Genomic DNA, 22,056 nt, shown 5'->3' with positions numbered 1-22,056 from the left:
AGGGCTGATGATGTGATTGTTTGTCGAGCGGACATCCGGTGACCACATGTATCGTGTACGTAACAAAACGTTAGTAAAGATTTACACACGGTTTCTCACTCCGTCGTCCTCTACCGTCCTCTACAAGTTGTCTCATTGCGACAGCAGACCTGCGGCCATGTACCTCGCTTGATTATGGTTGACAGACACGGATAGACAGCACCAGCAGCGGGCCAGCTAACACAACGCTCAGCTCACATCGACTATACATGCAATACCCTGCAACTACCTAACGTTAATAAATTGCTGGTGAACCCCATGATGAGTAACGGTGCATCCTGTTGGCGTATGCGCGTATGCGTGCCCCATCATTTGCTCCACACACATGTACGCGCGTCATGTATGTGACTGATGCCCTGGCCAAACGCACCCACCTGTCTGCAAACCTAATAAGCCCAACTACAATGTGTCTCGGCTAGTCACCGCCTGGCCTGCTCGGCTGCCCTCACTCGTGGCTCCTCATCACGCCGCACAGAATGCCTGTGGTGATTCCGTACACGCCTGTGGTAACCCTGCTCAGATCAATACCCACTCTTTTAAGCTCTCCCTTAAGCCAGGCGTCGCTCGTTTGGAGCCGCCGCCGCACACTACGCAAACGCATTTGCACTCACCCCGCCCTATCCCTAACTCAGGCGCCGCTCATGCTTCCTGGCCTGGACTACTGCCTACTGCGCTACCACGGCTTATGGTGCATACGTGCTGTGTTTGCTTGCCTCACTGCGCACCCTGCCTCTGCAACCTGTGATTCTGTACTCCTGTTGGTCTGTTAGCAGCGCGCTAACCATGTGACATAGGTAGGCATCTACATGGTGCGGCCGCTTGCGAGCAACACATCCACGAATCCATCATTGAGCAGCATGTTGATCAGGCCCAGGAAAGCGGGGAAGAAGCTGAAGAGCGTAAAGCCCTGGCTACGGGGCCGCGGAGGCGCCGCCACGGCCGTAGACTGCTTCTGCCTCCGAGGCGCCGCCGCCGCCGCTGCTGCAGCGGCCGCAGAAGCCACGACAGTGGTTTGGGCTGCCGCGACCGTGGAGGCCGCCGCCGCCATCGATTCAAGCGACGGTGCAGCTGCCGCCGCCGCCGCAACAGTAGCAGCAGCTGCAGCAACACGTGGTGATGAAGGCTGGGCCTGGGGCTGATGGTACGACACACCCGCAGCGGTGGCGGCCGCCGCCGGCGCCGGCGGGGGCGGCGGGGTTGGCGGCGGCGGTGCGGCAGGGGCGGGCGCCGAGGCCTGGGCGGCGGCGGGCGCCGCCGGTACGGCGGGCGCTGCCTGAGGGATGAAGTCGTCGCCTCCGTAAGAGGTGGTGACGGAGGAGGAAGCGGACCTGCGGGAATATGCGAGGGGGGTGAGGACGGTACAAGGCGTCAGCCTGATAGCCGTACACAAGAAGCCAGCATGGCCTACCTGCTTCAGCACTTGGAGGGCACAGCGCACGCAGCATGACACGCACGGTGTACGGTAATTTTCACCTAGAGCTCAACGCAGCGTAGCAGAGTCAAGGCACACGGCGGACCCACCAGGACATAGCGCTCTCGTCGTGCGGCGGCGCGAACGGCTGCCGTGCGCTGCCGGCAGCAGTAGTGCCGCCGGCGCCTCCGGGCGATGAGGATGCCGTGTTGGCGGCGGTGGCTGGCGAGGAGGAGCCCGAGGCGAAGTTGAGGCAGGAGGAGGCGGCGGCGTGGATGTAGTCGTCCGCACTGCGCACGTGCACATGGGCGGCGCTGCTGTGCCACTGCTGCCCTGGGGCCGCGGCGGCCTGGCGGGGCGCGGACGTGCGCGCCGCGGCGGCCGTGTCTGTGGTGGGCGGGATGAAAGGCCCATGATGAGGAGCGAGCACACTCCATGTCCAGGACTCAATCCGCGGTCAAGATTGGATGTGCCTATGTGTGTGTGTGTGTGTGTGTGTGTGTGTGTGTGTGTGTGTGTGTGTGTGTGTGTGCTTGCGGCCGTGCTGAGGCCTGAGGTTCCGGCGATCCGGCCTGCGGAGCGCCCCCGCGGCCTGCGCTCCTCGGCTCCTCCACACCGGTCACCATTGCCGTTGCGCCCTTCCGTGACCCCAGCATGCATTCAGTACCCGGCGGCACGTAAACACTCACTGTATCGCAGCGTTGACGCGGTCCGGGCGGCCTTGCCGCCGCTGCGGCTGCGCACGCTGCTGCTGCGCCGCATCGTCTGCCCGCCGCCGCCGCTGTAGCCGCCGCCGCCGCCGCTGCTACTGCCTGACGGCGCCGCCGTCTCGAAAATGCTGCTGTAGCCGCCGTAGGCGGCCTGGGTGGAGGCGGCGGCGGCCGCGGTTCCAAATACGCTGTCGTAGTCATCGCCGGATCCACCGCTGCCGCTTCGTGGCGGGGAGTTGGTGGCGGGGTTGGCGTACGCCTGCTGCTGCTGGTTGCGGCCGCCGGCGCTGGAGCTGCGGCCGCGCACGCTGGAGGTGCGCCGCACGGGGCCGCCGCTGCTGGCGTAGCCGGGCATGGGCCGACCGGCGGTCTGCCAGGCAGCCTGCGGGCGGAACCGGGGCAGAAGCAGAAACAGTGATGGAAGGGCAAGGTGCGAACACATTGGCTGCTGTTCCGCCCTTCCTGCGCCTTTTATCTGAACAGAGTAACTGTACGCACCTGCTGCCACATGATGTGCCTGTCGTACTGCGCACGCGCATTGCTGTCCACAAGTGTGTCGTACGCGGTCTTGAGCTCCATGAACTTGTCCATGGCGCCGGGATCCTGTTCGCGTGATTTGCATGCGTTTGGTCAAGTGTCATGTACGCTACAGGATGTCCAGCCGCCGTGTGCGGTCCGGTCCGGCAAGGTCCCAACACGGACAGGAGCATGAGCACTCACAAGATACAGATGGCACAGTCACAGGCGCAGAGTCCTGTGTGTTCCCTTCCCTTGAGCTCGCTTGGACACACCTTGCAGTGGTCGGGGTGCCAGACCAGCGCCAGCCTTCGAAAGGCCTCCTTCACGTCGCGCGCCGAGGCCTCGGCCTTGACGCCCAGGACATCGTAGTAGCTCCCTGATCGTTAACAAAATTTGGCGAATGGTGGGTCATGCTTCTTTTGGAAGGACGGGAGTCAAAACTCACTGGGGACTCGGGCTGACTGAGGCTGGGTAGCAGCGCTTGGCGGTTTCGCGTGCGTGTGCTTGTCTGTGTTTGTCGGGCGCAGTGGTAGTGTGAGGGTCGCGCCCTTGCAACCGCGAGCTCCCCGGATGCTGTGTCCTTCTGCAACTAGCGGGCTTGAAGCTGGACGGGGCGCCCGGCCCGAAAGCTGTGTTCTGAGTCGGCCCGGAGCGCGGCAACCTTACATCGGATGTTCGCTCGACTTACTCGACGGGGGCTGGCCCGCAGCGTAGGCGTAGCAAGAGACTCGCACGGCAGATGACCTGCTACGCAGCGGAGCTGGCCGCGAGGACTTCCAGCACTGCGGCGCCAGTGGCGCCCGCCCCGATACCAACATTTTAACACGTTCCCTGGTGCGCGAGCACAAACGAACGAGCCCTCGCTCAGATGGCGAGTAATTTCTGGGCTGATGCGTTGCCAACGCCAAGAGGTTGGTAACGCAAGCGGTCGCGCTGAAAGAGGGCGCGGGCAGCCCAAAGGTGGTTGCAACTGTTCAACACTGTAAAGGAGCTGCTGGCCTCAGCCTGGCGTCTTGCAGTTTAACAATTTTGAAGAAGAGCTGCGTGCGAGTGAGACAGAGACTTTCTACAAAGTAGTGAGTGAGTGGCTTCGGAGGTTGTAAACCTCTTTTGGCCCAGGGCACGCTTCTGCGTTCACTTGCACATTAATATTATAGCTGATAGTTAGCAGGTAAAATAATATTACTCTCCCCTTAGTATTCTGCGTTAAAACCTCCGTTGGGCCCACCGCTCTCATCCTCCAGGCGCCTCCACCTCCAGTAAGCATGTGCTAACGTTACCACAACCATTTTAAACGCTAAAAACTTGAAGGGTGAAGCCCACGAGTGGAAATCCCAGCAAATGTGTACTCCTCTAACCACCCAGCGGAAGCTTTTCATCTAGGCATTCAGTTTCAAGGAATTACTGCTTGAGTATAGTACATGGCTGCCTCATGTATCATTGCAATGCTACATTGCTGTGCAGAAAGCTTGCAGGAAAAACTGCACGCAGTGCTGGTTGCATTCGGAGTTACTGCTTGCCGTGTGACATAAGCATGCTTTCGGGCTATGAACATTTAATTTAAGTATTCCTGTATGCCATGGCTTCCTACTTATTATGTGAGGAAGCTCCGGCCGTCTCCAGGAGTTCGCAATAGCCTTTCAGGGAGCTAGGCAAATAACCATATTGGGTTGTATGAGCTTCAAAAATATGCATTCGTGACAGAGCGCAGCGCCCACTGAGTTTGCATCTGGTCCTGCAGGATGAGACCTTCTAGGTCTTCCGCGCCGCGGCGCACCAAATCGTCAAGCAAATACTGTGATGTAACCGCAAATCATCATATGGGAATGCAAAGATAGCACGGGGCACAGGGGCAGCGAGACGAGGCAAACACGGGTGCTTCCCGACTTGGGCGTTGCAAAGGCCACAATACAATGAAGCTTTGGTCGTTGTTGCTCATACCTTTGGTGGCGCTCATTGGTTACTTTGCATCAGAGCTCACGAGGTGAGGACACCCAACATCACGATTCATTCACGCAACACCTTACGTTGCCAGCAGCACGGCAGAAATCTCTCAGTCTAACATGCCTTAGAGCTATTGACGGTCCTGGGTACTGGATGGAGGTGTGGCGCGATTGTTGGGACTTTGCCTTGCGCCGACCCCCTCCCTCTTGATGTGTTCCCTACCGAGCGCGGTGTCTGTGGTGCCTCGCACTCGCAGGGTCGATCTGCTGCTTGTGGGAACTGTGACCATAGACGTCGTTGATGACGGCAGCCGCCCTGCGGTGAGGACAGACCCTGCCCAGACTGAAGCTGCATTTCCTGGGGGGGCACCATTTCATCTTGCGCACCTGCACCCAGCCCACACGGCGGCTCTCTGCTCACTGGCCCCCTGGCGCCACCTGTCACAGGGAGGAGCTGTCTCGTATGCAGCCTCCATAGTTCGTGCGTACGGCATTCGCGCTTGCGTAGTGACAGGTGCGGCCCGCGGGCAGGGCGGGCAGGGCGGGCCGGTGACGACTGTTGCCATGGGTGTGCAATCGATGGCTCCTGAGCGAGGACGGCACACAAGACCCAGCGCAGCCGGCACCTATGCTACCAACAACAAATCCTACACGTATACAGCTACCAAAAACAAATCCTTCACGTATACAGCTACCAAAAACAAATCCTACGCGTATACAGCGCTGCTCCGCAGCAGTGGCATACGTGGCACACCCCCTGGGAATGTGACCGTTGTGTGCTCCGTTGCGCCGCTGCTGCAGTGGCGGGCGAGGATGCGGACCTGACGGTCTTCAACGGCCACGAGCTGCATGTGGTGCCGGCGCCCTCCACACTCACCTTCGAGCACACCTACACCTGGTTCGGTGAGAGAGCGATACAGCGGGGGCCGCACGGGGGCCGCAGAGGGTGCCGCCGGGCGCCGCAAGGGACAGCGGCACGGTGCCGGAAGGGACACAGGGCACACGAGTGAAACACAGGGAGTCAGGGACTAAGGGAATGAACCCAGGCCGCGGAATCACCTTGTGGGAATAGCTGTGTCTCGCTTCCCCCCCTGCACACAACCTCCCTCGTGTCCCTCCGCGCCGCCGCAGGCCACCAGCGGAAGCTGCGCGTGACCGCCAACCCCAACGTGACGCTGTCGCGCGCACACGTGCCGCGCCACTGCCAGCGCGCGCGCACCGTCATCCTGGGCCCCCTTACACAGCACGAGCTGGACGCGGGCTCATTCCTGGAGTACGATGGTGAGCGCAGGGTCAGCCGGTCGTTGGTGTGTCCGCGTGTTCTCTGGTTCGTGCGTTTTCATGCGTTCGTGGTTGTTGGTTCTGTCAGGCCGCCACGTGCCGTTCCCCTCCGCAACCACGTCTCGCAAACCCGCACGCCCGTACCCCCGCGCCACCCTTCAGGTGTGTGGGATGCGCTGGTCCGGGGCCGGCAGTACATCGGCCTTATGGCGCAGGGCTTCCAGCGCCGCCTGGGACCCGACGGCCGCGTGCTACCGCTGCTGACGCCCTCGCCGCAACTGCTGGTGGGCGCAGGGGACTGCCAGGGACGGGGGGCGGGGCGCGGGTGACGCGTGAGCGGTGGGGCGGCGTGGCGTGGCGTGGAGCGGCGTGGCGCGGCGTGGCGTGCACGGAGTTGGGGTTAAGGGTGGGGTGCAGCAGTGCGTGGGTAGCGCCACAGCGAGCCGGCGGGTTAAGGGGCTGGGGGACTGTGGGCTGAGCAGGGGCTCTGTGTCGGGTAGCTGCGTTGATTGGGGCGGGGCTTTTCTGCCCTGACACCAGGCTCCACTTGCGTCGGTCTTGTCACTCCAATAGAGGGACACGCGATAGATGTCATGCTGTTACGCACACAAACCATGTGCCTTCCCCGCGTCACAACGTATCGTCGCTTGCGCCGCAGGCGGGTCTGGGCCGCTCCCGGCGCGTGTCTCTGTTCCTGTCAGACGTGGAGACGGAGCCGTGGGCTGAGGACTGGCTGGGTCTGGTGGTGGGCAGCTCGGAGCGGGTGCTCATCACGCGGGGCAGCGCGGGGGCCACAGAGTACAACGACACCGGCGTGCACGACATACACATCGTGCCGGTGAGTGGGTAGCTAGTGCCGTCACGGACGGGTGTTGGGGGTAGGACGCTTGGGGCAGTTGAGGGCGACAAGATGCGAGTGGAAGCGGATGCCAAGTTGTCGCGGACTCTTTGGTACCCGGATACCTCGAGTTGTTTATCTGCTTCCATGCCGCGCTATCCGCGGCTCCCGCCACCACCTATCTACCAATGCGGCGTCTAGCTCATCATGCCTGTCATTCCTCCTAACCACACCTTACCCCACCTGTCTTCGCTCCGTTTCCCCTCCTCGCGCCGCCTCCCTCCCTTCCCTCCCGCTCCCGCTCAGGTGGACAAGGTGCGCGACACCAACGGCGCCGGCGACACCTTCGCCACCGGCTACATGCTGGCGCTGTCTCGAGGCCTGGCAGACCCAGGCGCGCACGCCTCCTGGGCCGCCAGCAGAGCCGTGATGCAGCCGCAGTCCTGCAAGCCGCACTGCGCCGGCGACCTCATAGAAGGCCACATGCCGGCCTGGGGCGCGCGGGAGAAGCTGGTGGCGGCGGCGCGAGGGCTGGGGTCCATGGCGCGTGGGGTGCTAGACCGCGGGCTGCGGGAGGGCCTGGCGGCGGCGCTGCATCTGCGGGAGCTGCCGCCGGGGACGCTGACGCAGATGGCTGCCAAGGCCGGCCGCGGGCCGCACGGGCCGCAGTATGGCGCTGTCTGCAAGCAGAAGGCGGCGAGCGGGGCTGGGGGCGGCGGCAAGCTGGCGGCGGGGCCGGAGGAGGACGACGACGATGAAGAAGAGCTGGCGAGCATGACCGTGGCTACTGTGACCTTGTGAGGCGGCAGCAGCAGCCAGAGATGGACGGGGCTTGCAGGCCACATGGGGCCTTACGATTGCTGAGGTTACGACCGCCGAGATGTGGCGTTCTGGATTGCTGTAAGGCGTCGCGTAGCCCCGGGGAAGGGGGTTTGGGTCTGCAGCTACGGGGGGGTCTTGGCGTGGGAGCGGCTGTCGGCGTTCGAGGGCGCGGAGGAGCGGCGGGCGCGCGATTGTGTCACATCAGGGTCTCGCAAACTTGGATGCGGCGCCGAGTGCGGGGCTGTTGGGTGGCGTGGTGCGTCTTGCAGGATGTACGAGGTTATGGCACGTGACCAGACTCGATTTTGTTTTGATCTTGAGAGTCAAGCTTTGAGTGCGGCGTGGGTGTAGGCTGAGACTTGAGACTTGGTTTCGAAGACTGCACAGAGTAGACAGGAGACGAGTGTGAGGGCAAAAGACAGCGGTGAAAGGGACGGATGTCATGGTGTTGGCATGTAGCGATAGCAGGAGGCAGGATAAGGCGACACTGGTAGGCGCTGAGACGTCAGACATGGAAATGGGCGCTGCACCGGCGGCCGTGGTGTGGAAAGGCATGTATTGCGTAAAGGCCGCGAGTCCCGCGACAGGCCCTGTGCCGTATCGTTTGGGTCTGGTGGGCACTAGATGGACTGCAGCTGAGGGCAGGCAGACCGTGCAGATATCAAGGTCATTGCAAGCATCCAACCGGTCACCGGACGGGGGGGATGGGCCTACCGCCTATCAGCCACTACAAAATTGGCTACGGGTAACCCGGTCTGGCCCCGTCATGGCTATAGACTGGGGGCTGTGTGGTAGGGAATCTGGAATGCTGGTCAAGGACTCAGCGACTCTCGCGTTACCCCAAGGTCCGAAGCACTATGGCAGTGTAGCGCCGGTGGCTCATTGCCGGGCGACACGCCTGTCGATTTTGTGTTTGGGCCACCCCCGACCTCTTCCGCAGCAACCATCCCAGCAGGCAGCAGCCCTGGGCTCTCGCCCGCGGCGCCTGCTTTCTTGTTGCGCGCGTCCGGGAGGGTCCGGGACGCATCGCTCGGGGAACTTGCGCTGCATACTATCTCGTGTATCCCTGGACATCTGGCCCGCTGCACTCAGCCGCTGACTCGGTGGCGCAGACATGCTGCCGCCCGGTGCTGCATGTTCCGGTGACCCGGCAGGCCAGGGCTGCTCCTCGCCGCAACCTGCCCTGGTGGACAAGGCGACAGGTGCTGTATCAACTTGTTACATGGAGGCCAATGCCATCCCTTCAATGTCGAAAAACGAGCGGTTGTGAAGAGTGATCGCCCTAAGAAGTGTCAACCGCTCATGGTCCGTCTCCATGCAGGTCGTATGTACGTGACCATGGGCCATCGTCTGGAATCATTCTTGCGGCCTATAGCCATAACCATACCATACACAAGCTCGTGCATGCCGGACGTGGTGCGGGTAGCTTCTATACCCTCAAGACTGAACATCACTCGTATCATCGCGCCACCCAGCACCCTCACTCCTGCCACGCCACCCCTCACTAGGCCTAGATAAACTTTAGCTACAAGAATGAATGAGCTAAGAAATCATACGGTATGGACGTACATGTAAATTGCCAGCCGAGTCAATCAATCGCTGGGGCCTAGTGCTATGTGCCTAGTGCTAGGCAGTGCTAACGGGAACCCTTTCGATACAAGCGAACAGCAAACCGCGCACGTGCCACACTGGGCGTGCCATTACCTGCATTGGTCGTTGCAAGCTGTGCGCATACGGTATCGTTTGGCAAGTCGTGCAGGTCAGGGAAGTCAAAGAGAGCCAATGCAGCCCATCAGGGAAGCAAGACGGATGAAATATCCGTCTCATAAGCCTCGAAATCACCACTGCCGGACAGACGTACAGTAGACACGACAGCGGCACAGCGCACAACACAAACCCTCCGCGCAGCCAGCGCAGCAAGGAAGGACGATCGATATGAATATGGAAAGGAACACTTCATGACTTTATTCCGAGGTGAGTTTATCCTCAGTTTGAGCACAGGTAAGTACTGTGTTCAGTTGCGTAAGCTCTGTGCGTGGCACCATCAATTTGCCGTACTATTCGTATGGCGCGCTTGCCTGCTTTTCGCTCCGCGCATTGCAGCGCACACCTCAAACCCTCCGCACAATCCCAGCCTTCACAGCCTGCAGCCGCTCAAGCACCTGCGCAGCGCTGGGGCGCGCGCGCGGCTGCCACTCCGTGCAGTCCCAAATGAGGGCCGCCACCCAGGTCGGCACATACCCGGGCAGCGCCTTCCTGCGCATCACGGCGTAGGCCCACGCCTGCACCCCATTGCCCGTCACCGCCATGCTGAGCGCCAACATGCCCAGGCTCCACACGTCCACCGCGGGCGTGAGCGCCGGCGCCCTCTTCCGCTTCTGCTCCGGCTGGTGCTGCTGCTGCGACTGCCGGCCCTCCGAGGATTCGGATCCAGATTCGGACCCAGAATCTGAGCCGGAGCCGGACTCGAACGCTGAGGCACCGCTGCCCTCCAGCGAACTGCCCAGGTCCATGCCACCCGAACTCTCCTCCTCCTCCGTCTCAGTCTCCGTCTCGTCCGACTCCTCCACCGTCATTGCCACCTGCTCGTCCGGCTGCTGAGCTCCGGCCGCGGCGGCCGCCGCCAGCTGCTCCTGCTCCTCCAGGCTCCGCCGCAGCATCACCCAGTCGGTTAGCGCGGGCAGGTGCAGGCCCAGCTCGGGCGCGGCAAACCAGCAGGTGCCGCCGCAGCCGCTGCGGTAGCTCCGCCGGCCCGGCCCCAGCACCACCGCCAGACCCATGTCCGCCACACACGGGTTGCCGTTGGCGCGGTACAGCACGTTCTCGGGCTTGATGTCTGCAGCAAGATACAGAAACAGGAAGCAAGGACGGCAAAGGTAAGGGGTAAGCGCGGTGCGTGCTTGCACACGTCAGAGCGGCATGGTAAATACCGCCGCAAGTACCGTGCTACCCTGCAGTCATGAAGCAACCGTATACGCGCTAGGAACGCGGGCCGGGAACAACCACACTGCAACATGGTCCCTGCCATCCACGGGAACTTACGCCGCCGCTGCTACACGCGCACGCGCCCCCCCGATGAGCTTGCTATTGCGCGACGCCACGGAAGCCACATAATCCCCACACGCCATCACGCTCGCCACTCACCCTGGTGCACGATGCCAATGTCGTGCATCTCCGTCAGCGCGCCGGCCACCGCGAGCAGCACCCCCACCATCTCCGCCTCCCCCATCAGCGGTGCGTCCGCCGACGTCATGCCGGCGTTTTGGCGGCACTTCTCGGCGGCGCGCTGAATGGGGACCAGCAGTTGAGGCGGCCGGTCCAGCGTCAGCTCGGAAGTTGGCAAGAATACGCACGGGCCCGGACAGCCAAACAGACCTTCCTTAATCAAGCTAGCCAGGACTACACGCATAATCTTCCTTTCCCCGCTGCCTGCTCATCCGGTAAGTTCGTTTTACACCAATCCCACCCGCCCCGGCACTTACCAGTGAATCGTACAGGCAGCTGCTAGCCAGCTCCACCAGCAGCATGGGCCGGTTCTCGCTGGGGTGCATGCCCGCCGCGTACATCTGCAGCACACAGCCGCGGCCCTCCGCGCCCGACTCCTGCAGCATCCGCATGGCGCGGCTCTCGCGCTTCATGTGGGCCGCACCCTGGTCGCCGGCCGCGCTGTAAATCTTGGCGACCGCCTCGATCTCGCGGCCGGCCGAGAGGGGCAGGTGGCCGCGGTACACGGCGCCAAAGCCGCCCGTGCCCAGGGCGGGCATGCCGTCGTGCCGCCAGGACCCCAGCAGCTTCTCAGCCTGTAATGATGAGCAAGGTTGGTTACAGAGCGGGGGAGGGCTCAGATAAGAGTAGTTTAGAAGGATGCGCTGGCTAAACAGGGCACGCTAACATGCCTGGCAGTCAGAGGGGCTCCCGTCAACCGTTGGGGTGGTGGTGAACGCGTGAGGGCGGGGGGTCCAACATATGAAACACAGCGCACCGGACAAGAGCGGACTCACCGGCGTTGCACGGACTATTTCAGTGATGGTCCTGTAATCTTCCTCATCATCATCAGTGTCGGTCTCGTAGTTGTAGCAGGGGCCACCATTGGGGCGGGAGTCGGTAGAATCAGAGGACACAGGCCGAATCTGCTCCTCGTGGGAAGGAGAGCAGGGCACCACGGCGCCGGAGCATGAGGCGGGCGCCTCGGTTGCTGCCACCCCGGAGGCGACGCCCGACACCCGGCCCGAATCGGGCTCGGAGGACGAGGCGCCGGTGGGGGCGTTGGCGCTGTTGTCCTTGGTGCAGGGGCCAGACGGAACGAGCTCCTTGGCGGGCGTCAAGATAGCCTGTGGAGATGCAGAGCGCAAGGAAAACAATTTGGTTCAAGGGGTCTTAAATGGACGCCAAGGGCAAGGCGCGAGCGAGCAGCCTGGCCTCGCGATCGAGGCATGCAAGTGCAGACTCACAATACACGTAGGGCTTGCTTTTAGGACCATGTAATAGCGAGGCTGACTGTTACAACGTCAAGGTCACTGCTAACTGGTCCACTGTCAAACAGGGCGCTCTCGCAAAGTCAACGGGACCCCAGTAGCAACGGTTATCTGACGTGCCAAAAGTTGCGCGACCCGGTCTGCTCTTACCTCGTCGATGTTGCGCACACTAGACGCTTCCAGCGCAAGTGGCCGGAATACCGCCAGTAGGCGAGGCCGCGGTACCGCCCCGAGGTCCTCGAAGGCCCCTTTCGCCTTGCCGACGACCTCGCCATCCCGGCAGTCTTCGACCACTCCAAGCCAGTCCACTAGCCATGCAAGTGGCCATAAGGAATAAATCATACAGTTGAGAAGACACACGAAGGGCAACAGGACGAGGCCCTGGCCGACCGCGCACAGGTTGCAAAATACTTCAAACACCATTTTTGCAGCGTTGCAGCGTTGCAATGTCCAAGAAATCTTACTATCAAGCACATATTAATTATGTAGTAGCGGCTGAGCTTTCGCTGTGCCCTTTATGATGCTGGTCAAAGTCGTCGCCCAAGATGGGGCTCCGTTCAGCCTGGGCGGCTTTCCAGTTTTGATTGCTATGGATTAAAGCATCATCTTCTTTTGCTTCTGGGTCCCCTACATCTTGGACATGGCGAGCTGCGATGTTACACACACACACGCGCGTGTTTCGGGTGCAACTTCTTGGGCCCCCGTCGGTCGCCGGCCTCTCCCAAAGTCTTGGCTACGACTGACACAGGTCACCAATATAGGTGGCTCCAAGCTCTGCACAACGTCATGTATTACTCGCCTCTGACTCGTTCATTCTCATCCAGTGCATTGCCCTGAACGTCGATGCCGACGCTGCGGCCCCCTGTGCCACACGGCATGTTCTCTCGGCAAGCGTGCCGCTTCTTGCGCTGGCGCTCCGCCACCAGGAACATCACCACACCCGGGACACCGGTCTGCTCCTACTACTGGTCTGCCACATAACACTACCGGCCTGGTTGCTGCTGCTGGAAGCCCGCGGCTGTGACATTGCCGTAGCGTTGCTCCATCTGCTCCATGATGGGTAGCAGCATTTGGCCCAGCGGCGAGGAGAGGATGCTCTGCGCCTGATTCACGTACTCGCCCTGTGTGGAGTGGATGCGCGGGTTCACACGCGTGAAAATTGCAAGTTGTCCGAGCGGTGGCAACGTGGATACCGGTAGCGGCGGGAGGGTTAGAGGATTCCGGCGGTGGTTGCGCACTCGAGGCAACCTGCAAGGACATCGGGTGATTGCAAGCCTTGCCCACCATCAGTTATATAGAAGTGGGTCAACTCACCGGCACGGGGCTGCCTGTGAGCAGCTCTACAAACGCGCTGCTGAAGTGATTGCAGTTCTTGCTGATGAGGTTGTAGTCCTGTGGCCGGAAGCGCTGCGACAGGTCCGCTAGCAGCTCCTCGCGCAGGTCCTTGGGGATGTGGGTGACGCTACGACAAGAGGGACATGAGGGGACATGGTCGCAGTGGAATCAGAACCTGTTTGGATCACCAGAGCCGCAGACGCACCCTGGCACACGTACAGCTGCAGCTGTGAACGCACAGCACCGCAGGCCATAGCCTGACCCACCGACTCCTTGCCTTGCGCCGCTCCTCCCATTGTCCCGCCCCGGCGCACGCCACGCGCGCATCCCACACGCGCACGCGCACGCGCGCACACCCAATGGGCTCACCCCAGCTCCACGCGCTTCAGGGGGTTGCCGAAGGGCGTCTGGCCCGCTATGCAGCGCTGCACGCCGCCGCCGAAGAAGTACTCCACGCCGCCCACCACCACCCCCGTGTGGTACAGCGCCTCAATCTGCACGTGGCGGGTTCGGGTTCGGGATTACCCCCCATGAGGGCGGCCCAGGAGTACAGAGCTGAGTGACGTGAACACTGTGGCTTCCTCGTGATGTGTGTGAGTGTATGTGAGTGTGAGTGTGTGTGTGAGTGTGTGTGTGTGTGTGTGCGTGTGAGAAAGAGTGTATGTGTGTGTGTAGTATGACATGCGACGGACGGCTGCTGCCATGCACGCATACGTACCTGGCGGCCCAGCAGCATGGGCGAGAACGTGGCCGCCATGCCGTTGGTGAGGTCGTACACATACAGCCACACCTGTGCGGAGCAAGCGTGAGGAGCAAGCCGGAGCATGGCTCGTCAAGGGGATGTCCGCGTGTGCTCGTCGGGTCGGGTTGCAGCATGCAGCTGACCGTCCGCGAGACGCTGCGGGGTCTCTGCCCAACCGCAGGTTTGATAATGCGGGAGGGTTAACCATATGACCATGTGTGGCCCTACGGCCCCGTGCACGACATGGGCTCCGTGACGCTTCCTTATGACTAGGAGCGCACCTTCTCGCCGTCTTCACTCATGGTGAGACCACGGATGACGTTAGGCCCTCCGCTGCAGTGACGTTATGCACACAGCTCCTTTGCGCCTCCCACACGCGCCAGTGTCCAGGCGCCAGGCCCTCAAGTGAACGCGGCTTTCGAATCTCCTCAAGCCCTCAAGCTCGGGCCCAGGGCAGTTGGAGGCAACTTCGCGCGCGAGTGAAGCTCCGTGAGAGTCTGGTCCGTGACTTGCGGGTGAAGCGCGGGGACTGCTTAAACCTGAGGCCCCAAACTCTCTTCTAGAAGTCACTTTGCGTTATATATGCTTGTTCGTATGTGTTGCAGAGCTTAATTCAGAAGGACGCTCTGAGGTTTCGCGAGAGGCCAAATAGGATTTCTTCAGCAGCTCAGTCTGATCGGCCACAGAACAGTGCAAGCTATGCCTTTACGGAGTTTGTACACAGAACAATAAGCAATCATCGTTTGGCCCGATCGTTTTCCCGCGAATGCCGCGATGAGTGCACCCATGGTTTTTGTAATGCACAGCCTTCGTTTCCCCAAGCCTCGACTTGCATATTAACAATACAGGTGGCCCAAAGATAGTCACCGGAGCTCCTGGGAAGGACAAGCATGCAAATGCGGGCGGCAGCTCTGCCTTCCGCAAGCCGGAGCTTGCGGTTCGCGCAACGCTGGGGCCAACGGCCTGTGGCGAGGTCAACAATATGCGCATCAGCAACTCGTGATACCGGTGAGATGCATTGCATCGTTCGCATTCCCATGCTTGCAAAACCCCACTTTCCCGAATCGGCACCCCCCACACGGATGGCTCCTTTCTGTGCTGTTGGGCAGTGACGGATCAGGACCGGGCCTACATCCTGAAGGCTCTGGAGCTGGCGAAGCGGGCGCAGGGCAAGACCCACCCCAACCCTGCTGTGGGCTGCGTCATTGTGAAGGACGGCAAGGTGGGGGCAGTGTGGCACTCGGTTGACACGGCGGGTCCCGCGGGCTATTTCGGCAGCATGCCGAGCGCAAACGGGCCAGACCCAGTATGCGGACAGGGGCCCTCCTGCTGCTGCCGATTCCGCGCCGCACCTTGACCACGACGCGGCATGTATGCATTCTGTGGCGCCTTGTTGTTCCGGCGGCGCGCCGCAGGTGGTGGGTGAGGGCTATCACCCCAAGGCGGGCATGCCGCATGCGGAGGTGTACGCCCTGCGCGGAGCAGGTGTGTATGTGTGCTTGTGCATGCACGGCAGATGGCTGTGCTGCTTCTGCTGTATGTTCCAGACCTTGCGTGACGCAGCGAGTATGATCCTGCATTTAGCACCCAGGGCCGGATGCGCTTTATGCAAGTGGTCAAGGAAGGCGCCTACTGCGCGGCAGCGCCCGTGCCACATGCAGCATTTTCACGCCGTAGCTGACGGCATGCCTCACACCATATGTCATCATCTTGTTTCCCGCCGCTTTCCAGGCAACAACGCGGAGGGTGCCACTGCCTACGTGACTCTGGAGCCTTGCAACCACTACGGCCGCACGCCGCCATGCAGCCGGGCACTGGTGGAGGCTAAGGTGGCGCGCGTGAGTGCTGGACCTCGCTGGGGTGGCCGGGTTGGGTTTCCAGGAGCCGGTGTGGGAGGCCGTGGTATGGCGGCTGCGACTGGGGCTGGTGTGGCGCATGGACGGTGGGAGGTACCAAGGCGCGCCGCAGCTGGGCGCATGGTGGTTTCCGCGGGGCTCAGCGGCTGTGTACATCTGAAAGAATGGCGGTTGAATCGATCAACTGCTTTGCGTAAGGACCAATGGCGCCATGCTGGGTCCGTTGTCTGCAGGTTGTGGTGGGTGTGGGCGACCCCAACCCGCTGGTGGCGGCGGAGGGTATCGCCACGCTGGAGAAGGCCGGCATCCAGGTGCGGCGGCCGCGATATCGGCAGTGGCAGCGGTGGGGTGAAGAGGTGCCCCTGGCCGTCCGGCTAGCCACCCGTAGATGTATGGTTATCCTGTGATGGCCGGACGAGGGGACCCACCAATAAACAGTGATGGGGACAGGGTGGGGGGCAGGGGCACCCGCGGGCGACTTGCAAGCTGCCCATACGGTATGTGTGGCATGGCAGGGGCAGTGGAGCCGTCCCATGCACTTGATAGGCTGCGTGGATCCCCGCCCTCTACCCTCGAGTCCCAACCCTCAGTGAATCCCCTGCCCCTCGCCTTTACCGCCCCTCCCTCCACCGCCGCTCCTGCAACCGCCCCGCCGTCCACCGCCCGCTCGTCCTTCACCGCCCCTCGCCCCCCAGGTGGCCATCATGGACGGCCCCGAGCGCGAGGCCTGCTACGAGCTGAACCGCGACTTCATGGAGCGCATGAAGCTGGAGGCGGCGCAGGCGGCCCGGGCCAGGGCCGCCAAGGAGGCCGCGCGCGAGGCGAATGAGGCCGCTAACAAGCAGGCCAAGCAGTGATTGGTGGGGCAGCTGTGATGCACTTGTAGACACTGGGTTGCGCGCTTGTAAATGCAGTTTGTGAGAAGGGGCTGGTGGTGCGGTTGGCCTGGGGCGGTCTGTTGGGCGGTTGGCAGGCGCAAGTTGCGGCACAGTCGTGATAGAGGTGGCCGGCTTCGGAGCAAGCGCGTGTGCACATGCGCGGTGGACGTGTTGGGCGCGTTTTGCACGTATCTTCGGCTTGCAAATGGCGCATGCGGCGCCGAGCGTTGAGCAAATCGGTGGGGCGTGCGACAGCCGGACACGGTTGACCCTGACCCCGGAGAATGCGTTTTGGTCTGTGCTGTGGTCAGCGCACTAAGCGGAGGTAGCTAGACCTGGAAGTGTGGGCTTGAGTACCGGCAAATACATGTTCGCACGCGCTCGTCGAAATTCCGCTGCAGGAGGAAACACGATGTGTTTCTTGAATGCCGTTTTTGCGGGGGAGCTCCGCGCGAGGAGCGGGCACGGTTCGGAGGTGGGGTTTGGCACGCTGCACCCGGTCGGGGACATTTTTGTGATGACAGATGTAAAACATCGTAGTTCTTTTGCTTGTTGCTGTGAGCCATGCAGGGGAAACACGGCGATGGCGCAAGGAAATCCGACCCCGCGGCCTTCGTCAGTCTCCGCATGCCCTGCGCTGCTGATGAGCTCACATAAAAGTTGTATTCGATAAAACAACGATTCACAAGAGCAATTCATGTAGGACCCTGGCACGTAAACACGCAAACTGCAACATTATGGTTCGCAAAGAGTTAGGCTTCGGCCTCTGTCGCCTGGCACAAAGCATACGCAGCTTATACACATAGAGTAACCGTCAAAGGATTTTCGCGTTGCGAAGTCAACTCAACTTTCAGCCATGGCACCTCGCCCGTCGGAGTCGCTGGCGGACCGGGTTGAGCCCGTCCCTGATGCAATTTTACCGAATGTAAGATGCTTTGGGAAGACTTCGGAGTGGCTTGGGCTGGGGGCACGCCCGTTTTGGTTCTCGACTTGGTTCCCTCTTGCTGGCCGCAGGCCCTTCGGAACTCCCCTGCCAGCGTGGGGCTCTTCAAGGAGGAGTTCCGGGCGGCTCAGCGGCTGAGATCCTCGGAGAGCGTGTTCATACCAGAGGTGTGGGAGGCTCTGGGCACAGTTGAGGGGCTGTGAGGCGGCGCGCACAGCAACAGGCGCAGTTTGCTGGCTTCCGGCTGCCGGCCTATCATCACACGGTGTTGGGACAGGGGCCTGTGGCTAACCCCGGCACTATCCTGTGAATGTCCAGGTGCTGCGCACGACGCACCCTCCGGACCTGCCGCCTCAGGGCGTGGCCGCCGCGCCGGCGCCCACATATGTGGTGCAGCCGGGCGCCCGGCCGCCCACGGCGAAGAAGGCAATGGGGCCGGGGGCGCTCAGCCGGCCGACATCGGGCCTGCCCAGCAGGTCCCTATCCGGTGCGTCAGCTGTTGGGCTGGTATGGTAAGGGACAACATTAGCGAAATTCCGCATCGTCGTCATCTGGGAAATCGAGCAGCGTGCGGGCGGTCGCCGGCATGGAGAGTAGTGCGGGAGGTCTCTGACGCCGGAGGAGCCGCCGCTGCCTGCAAGCTGGCGCATAACCCGGAGGTGCAGCAAGCTGGGGAGGATGAGCAGCAGCGTCTAGTGGCGCACGGAGCCGGGCTGGGCAGAGGGCCATCGGCCAGAGGTGGCAGCTCCAACGGGGGCTGGGCAGCACCAGGGAAGCGCCAGTGCAGCACCTGGCAGCACGTAGTGCAGCGCGGGCAGCGGGCTGGCGGCGCGCTCAAGCAGCAGTGGAGCCGCCGCCACCATGCAGCGGAAGCTCCGCGGCTTAGTGCCATGGTGGCCGGGGCCTTGGGGAGGATCGCGGGGCTGCAGTTGGCCCGGCCCTACCAGGGCGTAACGCGGCGGCGGGCTGGGTGGAGAAGCAGGCTGGGCGGCATTGGGCGCGGGAGGGCAAGGGTCAGCAAGCAGGACTGGCCTACCCCCCGGCCTACAAGTGGTCCGGTCTGCTCGCTAATCCGGCTGTGGGTACAGCGGCAACCTAAGGCAAACCCACAAGCAGGGACCGCGCAGGGTGGTTGGACATTAGCACACATGGCACAGAGGAGGCTCCAATCAGATGAAAATGGCTTTCCTGGTTTGTGCAGGTGGGCGGCCAGGCGGCGGCGCGGACCTGCAGGAGTCGCTGAACAAGCCCGGCGCGGACTGGCTGCTCTCGAAGCACCCGCGGCCAATCAGCCCTAGCAAGCCCCGGAACACGACAGAGTGGGTGACTTGGCGGGCTGGCCTTTGGGAGGGAGCCGCACGAGGGAGCCACCTGGCACTTGGAACATTGTCTTGTCGGTCGATTCCCCTGTGCGGGAGTAAGCCCCACAAGCTCACGTGCTGACTGGCCCTGCCATATCTTCTTACGTGTGCACAGTGTGCGTCCGACCTCGGCTCTGGACCTGGGCCTGCACTCGCGCGTCGCCACCTCCTATGCCGCCTCCGCCGCCAACGCGGTGGGCCTGGACGTGCCGGCGGCGGCCATCACCAACCCCGCAGGCGCCACACTGACTGGGCGCACATCCCTGCGCAGCCCCTCTCCCGGCTCCCGCACGGCCTCTGCACTGGCGGCGGTGGTCGCGGCGGCGGCCGTTCACGCGGATGGTGCCAGCGGCGCTGCTGCCGCCAGCGGCTTGGGGATGACCACGTCAACCAAGCTGCCGCGGATTCCATCGCCGGGGACGTACGCGGCGGAGCAGGCGGCCGCGGCGGCTGCGGCGACAGGCGGCAGCGCGGCGCTTGCAGCAGCGGCGGCCGCGGCGGCAGCGAGGCACAGCGGCCGGCCCGTCAGTGCCGTGCCCAGTGACATTGGAGCCTTCATCCAAGAGGTGGGGCTGACCTGGTGTGTGGGAACATGGTACTTCAGGCAGGACCTGTGGCGCGTGGCGGGGTGGCACGCGTGCAAACCAAACGACATTGACGACATAGTACAAAACAGGAAGGTGCCGGTCCTCGATGCGCACAAATCTCTTACCCGTTTCACACGTCTTTCCATCGCAGGTTGCGGACGATGAGAAGTTCGCCAACGAGGGCACCGCATTCAGCCGGCCCATCTCAGCCTATCCCGCCCGCGGCCCCGGTGCCCCCGGCGCCGCCGCCTCCAACGGCAAGCCGCCGCCGGGGCCTGCGGCGGGCCGCGGCCGCGGCGCCGGCGGCCTGCCCACGTCAGCGCTGCGGCCCTGGACTAGCAAGCGGGCGGGCCTGGTGGACACCACGACGGACGCCGCCACGGCGGGCGCGGTGCAGCACCTGCGCGCTGCCTCCGCGTCGCTGCGCAAGTGCGTGCGTGCCGCTCCGCCGCCCAGTGACAGGGCTTTACCGGCTTCTGCCGTTGTCGCGTGGCTTCCATTCGTATTACACTTTGGTCGAGCGGCAGCACGGACCAGACCATAATGACACCGTAGTACAACTGCAATATCGCCACACCAAACTGCTGCGCGTCGCTCGTTGACTGCTCCGCAGGTACTCCCTGCCGCCCCAGCCCACGGCGCTGTCGGGCGTGGCCACCACCTACGCCCGCAAGCCGCGCGCGCCCTACACCCACGACATCAACACGCCCACGCCCTCCGAGCGCATCGCCAACAACCTCTCCCCGCTGGCGCGCGGCCTCAGCCCGCGCACGCTCGAGGTCCTGGCCCCCGGCGGCGTCTCGCCCTCCGCCCTGGGGCCGCTGCCGCACCCCACCTGGCGAGAGGTGGACGACCCCGAGGTTGTGGACGGCGTGCCTGAGGCAGACGGCGTGCACACGGCCACACGCAAGCACATGGCCTACATGCCGCTGGAGCTGTTTGACGACCTGGACTATGAGGCGGCGAGCCCGGAGGAGTGGGTGGCGCTGGGCGCCGAGGAGGGGGTGAGTGCGGCGCCCGGCCCGGACCCCGGGCCTGCGGTTTGCAGCGGCCTCTGGCCTCTGTTTGTTTCCTTGCTGCGCCTCTGCGGGGAGTTTTCTGTGATTGCTGGCATGGTACTCAAGCCTGACTCATGACGTCGGCCAGGGCCTGGGCGAGGTGACGGTGACGGGTGTCAGGCGCAAACGGGTGGTGTTGCCGTGTTGGATACACCGTCGCGCCCTGCATGATGCAGTGTGAACCTCAGCGGCCTGGCTCGGTTCGGCGCTTCCAAAACCCAGGGTCATGTATGGCGGCGCTGACCCCAACCACGCCACGCCATGCCAACCCAACCCCGCAGGGCACGCCAGCGGAGACGATGATGTATGTGGTTGCCAGCGACAGCTACCAGTGGACGGCCTGCCAGGTGGTGGGGTGGGACGCCGCCGACCGCATGTTCGTGGTCAGGTACGACAGCGCCGCCAACACCGGCCCCAAGACCAAGAAGGTCAAGCGCCTCAACCTGCGTTTCCTGGTGCGTATGTGTTTGGAAGGCACAGGGTGCAAGGGATGCGCATCTTGATGATTGTGGATTAGGACTGCGCAAGGGAAAAGGGTCTGCTTCCTGGTGCGTGTGTGCACAAGGGCATATGTGGTGGCGGCTGCGCGCCATATCTTTTACACTGCCAAAGCTCACTGCTGACCTCCAAACGTCAAAACCCCGCATCCTCTACCACCTGCCCTCACCGGATCTCCAAGCGCATCTTTCGCTCCAACGACTGACCTCCGCGCGCCATTCCTCCACCTCCGCTCCACCTGCTCGTTTCTTTAGGCCGAGGACCCGGTGCTCTTCGAACGGCGTGTGACCGCGGCCAAGGCGGCGCGCGAGGAGGCCGAGTCCGAGTTGCGCCTGTTCTTCTACATAGACAGTCTTGCGCTGGTGGAGGTGCTGCACACATACAACTACGCGGCGGCGCTGGAGAAGGCGGCATCGCAGGTGGGAAAACGCTGCAGGAGCTGCTGGGGGGTGGGCTGCTCCAGCTGCAAGGCTGTAAAAAGGATCGAAGCCGATTTCGGTACTACACGGGACTGATTGTTGCACCCAGTTTGTCTAACCGCTCATGCATTATGTATGGCCCGCTGGCAGATCCGCGGCCTCAGCCCCGAGACGCTGGCGCGCCTCACGCCCGACCTGCTGGACGACGCGGCAGACTACTTTGAGCGCGCCGTCAAGGCCGCGGTGCTCGAGTACCGCAGGTGAGCGGGCGCAGGCTGAAGTGGGAACTGCACACGTCCGAAGCAGCCTGTGCTGCTCATGCCCAGCAACTGCATAAAGCG

The 22,056-nt window shown here is 62.7% G+C and overlaps 6 protein-coding genes across 6 annotated transcripts in view; 3 read left to right on the top strand and 3 right to left on the bottom strand.

Moving 5' to 3' along the window:
• Window positions 1-7: 7 nt before the first annotated feature.
• Window positions 8-4,239, bottom strand: CHLRE_12g555700v5 (uncharacterized protein). Its single transcript, XM_043069083.1, has 6 exons — window positions 3,368-4,239; window positions 2,952-3,055; window positions 2,659-2,763; window positions 2,140-2,542; window positions 1,561-1,837; window positions 8-1,367 (listed from the first exon to the last, which is right to left on the bottom strand). Exons 1-6 carry the CDS (start codon window positions 3,495-3,497, stop codon window positions 842-844), a joined length of 1,545 nt encoding a protein of 514 aa, XP_042918915.1. The 5' UTR covers window positions 3,498-4,239; the 3' UTR covers window positions 8-841.
• A 110-nt stretch (window positions 4,240-4,349) lies between these two features.
• CHLRE_12g555750v5 (uncharacterized protein) lies at window positions 4,350-8,415 on the top strand. The gene is made up of 8 exons (XM_001693992.2): window positions 4,350-4,663; window positions 4,880-4,943; window positions 5,070-5,136; window positions 5,424-5,525; window positions 5,754-5,903; window positions 6,066-6,187; window positions 6,562-6,741; window positions 7,048-8,415. The coding sequence occupies exons 1-8, from the start codon at window positions 4,593-4,595 to the stop codon at window positions 7,540-7,542; spliced, it is 1,251 nt and encodes a 416-aa protein (XP_001694044.1). The 5' UTR covers window positions 4,350-4,592; the 3' UTR covers window positions 7,543-8,415.
• A 354-nt stretch (window positions 8,416-8,769) lies between these two features.
• On the bottom strand, window positions 8,770-12,592 carry CHLRE_12g555800v5 (uncharacterized protein). The gene is made up of 5 exons (XM_043069084.1): window positions 12,189-12,592; window positions 11,565-11,894; window positions 11,046-11,363; window positions 10,708-10,849; window positions 8,770-10,399 (listed from the first exon to the last, which is right to left on the bottom strand). Exons 1-5 carry the CDS (start codon window positions 12,459-12,461, stop codon window positions 9,675-9,677), a joined length of 1,788 nt encoding a protein of 595 aa, XP_042918914.1. The 5' UTR covers window positions 12,462-12,592; the 3' UTR covers window positions 8,770-9,674.
• A 90-nt stretch (window positions 12,593-12,682) lies between these two features.
• On the bottom strand, window positions 12,683-14,819 carry CHLRE_12g555850v5 (uncharacterized protein). The gene is made up of 5 exons (XM_001694121.2): window positions 14,397-14,819; window positions 14,092-14,163; window positions 13,743-13,867; window positions 13,353-13,500; window positions 12,683-13,159 (listed from the first exon to the last, which is right to left on the bottom strand). The coding sequence occupies exons 1-5, from the start codon at window positions 14,415-14,417 to the stop codon at window positions 13,022-13,024; spliced, it is 504 nt and encodes a 167-aa protein (XP_001694173.1). The 5' UTR covers window positions 14,418-14,819; the 3' UTR covers window positions 12,683-13,021.
• Window positions 14,820-14,952: 133 nt separating this feature from the next.
• Window positions 14,953-17,391, top strand: CHLRE_12g555951v5 (uncharacterized protein). Its single transcript, XM_001693993.2, has 6 exons — window positions 14,953-15,123; window positions 15,225-15,337; window positions 15,531-15,600; window positions 15,847-15,953; window positions 16,205-16,282; window positions 16,667-17,391. Exons 3-6 carry the CDS (start codon window positions 15,564-15,566, stop codon window positions 16,826-16,828), a joined length of 384 nt encoding a protein of 127 aa, XP_001694045.2. The 5' UTR covers window positions 14,953-15,123; window positions 15,225-15,337; window positions 15,531-15,563; the 3' UTR covers window positions 16,829-17,391.
• Window positions 17,392-17,542: 151 nt separating this feature from the next.
• Window positions 17,543-22,056, top strand: part of CHLRE_12g555950v5 (uncharacterized protein) — a 32,526-nt gene continuing 28,012 nt past the window's right edge. The window contains exons 1-10 of the mRNA XM_043069086.1: window positions 17,543-17,774; window positions 17,864-17,959; window positions 18,111-18,279; window positions 18,994-19,111; window positions 19,269-19,719; window positions 19,892-20,169; window positions 20,354-20,744; window positions 21,080-21,253; window positions 21,551-21,715; window positions 21,866-21,975. Coding sequence (XP_042918913.1) covers window positions 17,706-17,774; window positions 17,864-17,959; window positions 18,111-18,279; window positions 18,994-19,111; window positions 19,269-19,719; window positions 19,892-20,169; window positions 20,354-20,744; window positions 21,080-21,253; window positions 21,551-21,715; window positions 21,866-21,975 — 2,021 coding nt within the window. The 5' untranslated portion in view covers window positions 17,543-17,705. The remainder of the gene's footprint in view (window positions 17,775-17,863; window positions 17,960-18,110; window positions 18,280-18,993; window positions 19,112-19,268; window positions 19,720-19,891; window positions 20,170-20,353; window positions 20,745-21,079; window positions 21,254-21,550; window positions 21,716-21,865; window positions 21,976-22,056) is intronic.

This window comes from Chlamydomonas reinhardtii, chromosome 12 (assembly GCF_000002595.2).
Source record: "Chlamydomonas reinhardtii strain CC-503 cw92 mt+ chromosome 12, whole genome shotgun sequence".
NCBI classification, from domain to species: domain Eukaryota; kingdom Viridiplantae; phylum Chlorophyta; class Chlorophyceae; order Chlamydomonadales; family Chlamydomonadaceae; genus Chlamydomonas; species Chlamydomonas reinhardtii.
This window is presented reverse-complemented; position numbering and strand designations above follow the sequence as displayed.

What these genes read in the sequence shown, in the direction of transcription:
- CHLRE_12g555800v5 (XM_043069084.1), bottom strand. Translation starts at nt 12,461, where the DNA reads ATGGTGTTTGAAGTATTTTGCAACCTGTGCGCGGTCGGCCAGGGCCTC. An exon ending in AAATAGTCCGTGCAACGCCG is followed by an intron (nt 11,364 to 11,564) that starts GTGAGTCCGCTC and finishes TCATCATTACAG; the next exon opens with GCTGAGAAGCTGCTGGGGTC. An exon ending in GCTGCCTGTACGATTCACTG is followed by an intron (nt 10,850 to 11,045) that starts GTAAGTGCCGGG and finishes GTCCCCATTCAG; the next exon opens with CGCGCCGCCGAGAAGTGCCG.
- CHLRE_12g555750v5 (XM_001693992.2), top strand. Translation starts at nt 4,593, where the DNA reads ATGAAGCTTTGGTCGTTGTTGCTCATACCTTTGGTGGCGCTCATTGGT. An exon ending in TTTGCATCAGAGCTCACGAG is followed by an intron (nt 4,664 to 4,879) that starts GTGAGGACACCC and finishes TCGCACTCGCAG; the next exon opens with GGTCGATCTGCTGCTTGTGG. An exon ending in GCACACCTACACCTGGTTCG is followed by an intron (nt 5,526 to 5,753) that starts GTGAGAGAGCGA and finishes GCGCCGCCGCAG; the next exon opens with GCCACCAGCGGAAGCTGCGC.
- CHLRE_12g555951v5 (XM_001693993.2), top strand. Translation starts at nt 15,564, where the DNA reads ATGCCGCATGCGGAGGTGTACGCCCTGCGCGGAGCAG. An exon ending in GTACGCCCTGCGCGGAGCAG is followed by an intron (nt 15,601 to 15,846) that starts GTGTGTATGTGT and finishes GCCGCTTTCCAG; the next exon opens with GCAACAACGCGGAGGGTGCC. An exon ending in TGGAGAAGGCCGGCATCCAG is followed by an intron (nt 16,283 to 16,666) that starts GTGCGGCGGCCG and finishes CTCGCCCCCCAG; the next exon opens with GTGGCCATCATGGACGGCCC.
- CHLRE_12g555850v5 (XM_001694121.2), bottom strand. Translation starts at nt 14,417, where the DNA reads ATGAGTGAAGACGGCGAGAAG. An exon ending in CTGAAGCGCGTGGAGCTGGG is followed by an intron (nt 13,501 to 13,742) that starts GTGAGCCCATTG and finishes CTCTTGTCGTAG; the next exon opens with CGTCACCCACATCCCCAAGG. An exon ending in TCACAGGCAGCCCCGTGCCG is followed by an intron (nt 13,160 to 13,352) that starts GTGAGTTGACCC and finishes CACTCCACACAG; the next exon opens with GGCGAGTACGTGAATCAGGC.
- CHLRE_12g555700v5 (XM_043069083.1), bottom strand. Translation starts at nt 3,497, where the DNA reads ATGTTGGTATCGGGGCGGGCGCCACTGGCGCCGCAGTGCTGGAAGTCC. An exon ending in TGCGGGCCAGCCCCCGTCGA is followed by an intron (nt 3,056 to 3,367) that starts GTAAGTCGAGCG and finishes GTTAACGATCAG; the next exon opens with GGAGCTACTACGATGTCCTG. An exon ending in CGCGTCAACGCTGCGATACA is followed by an intron (nt 1,838 to 2,139) that starts GTGAGTGTTTAC and finishes CGCCCACCACAG; the next exon opens with ACACGGCCGCCGCGGCGCGC.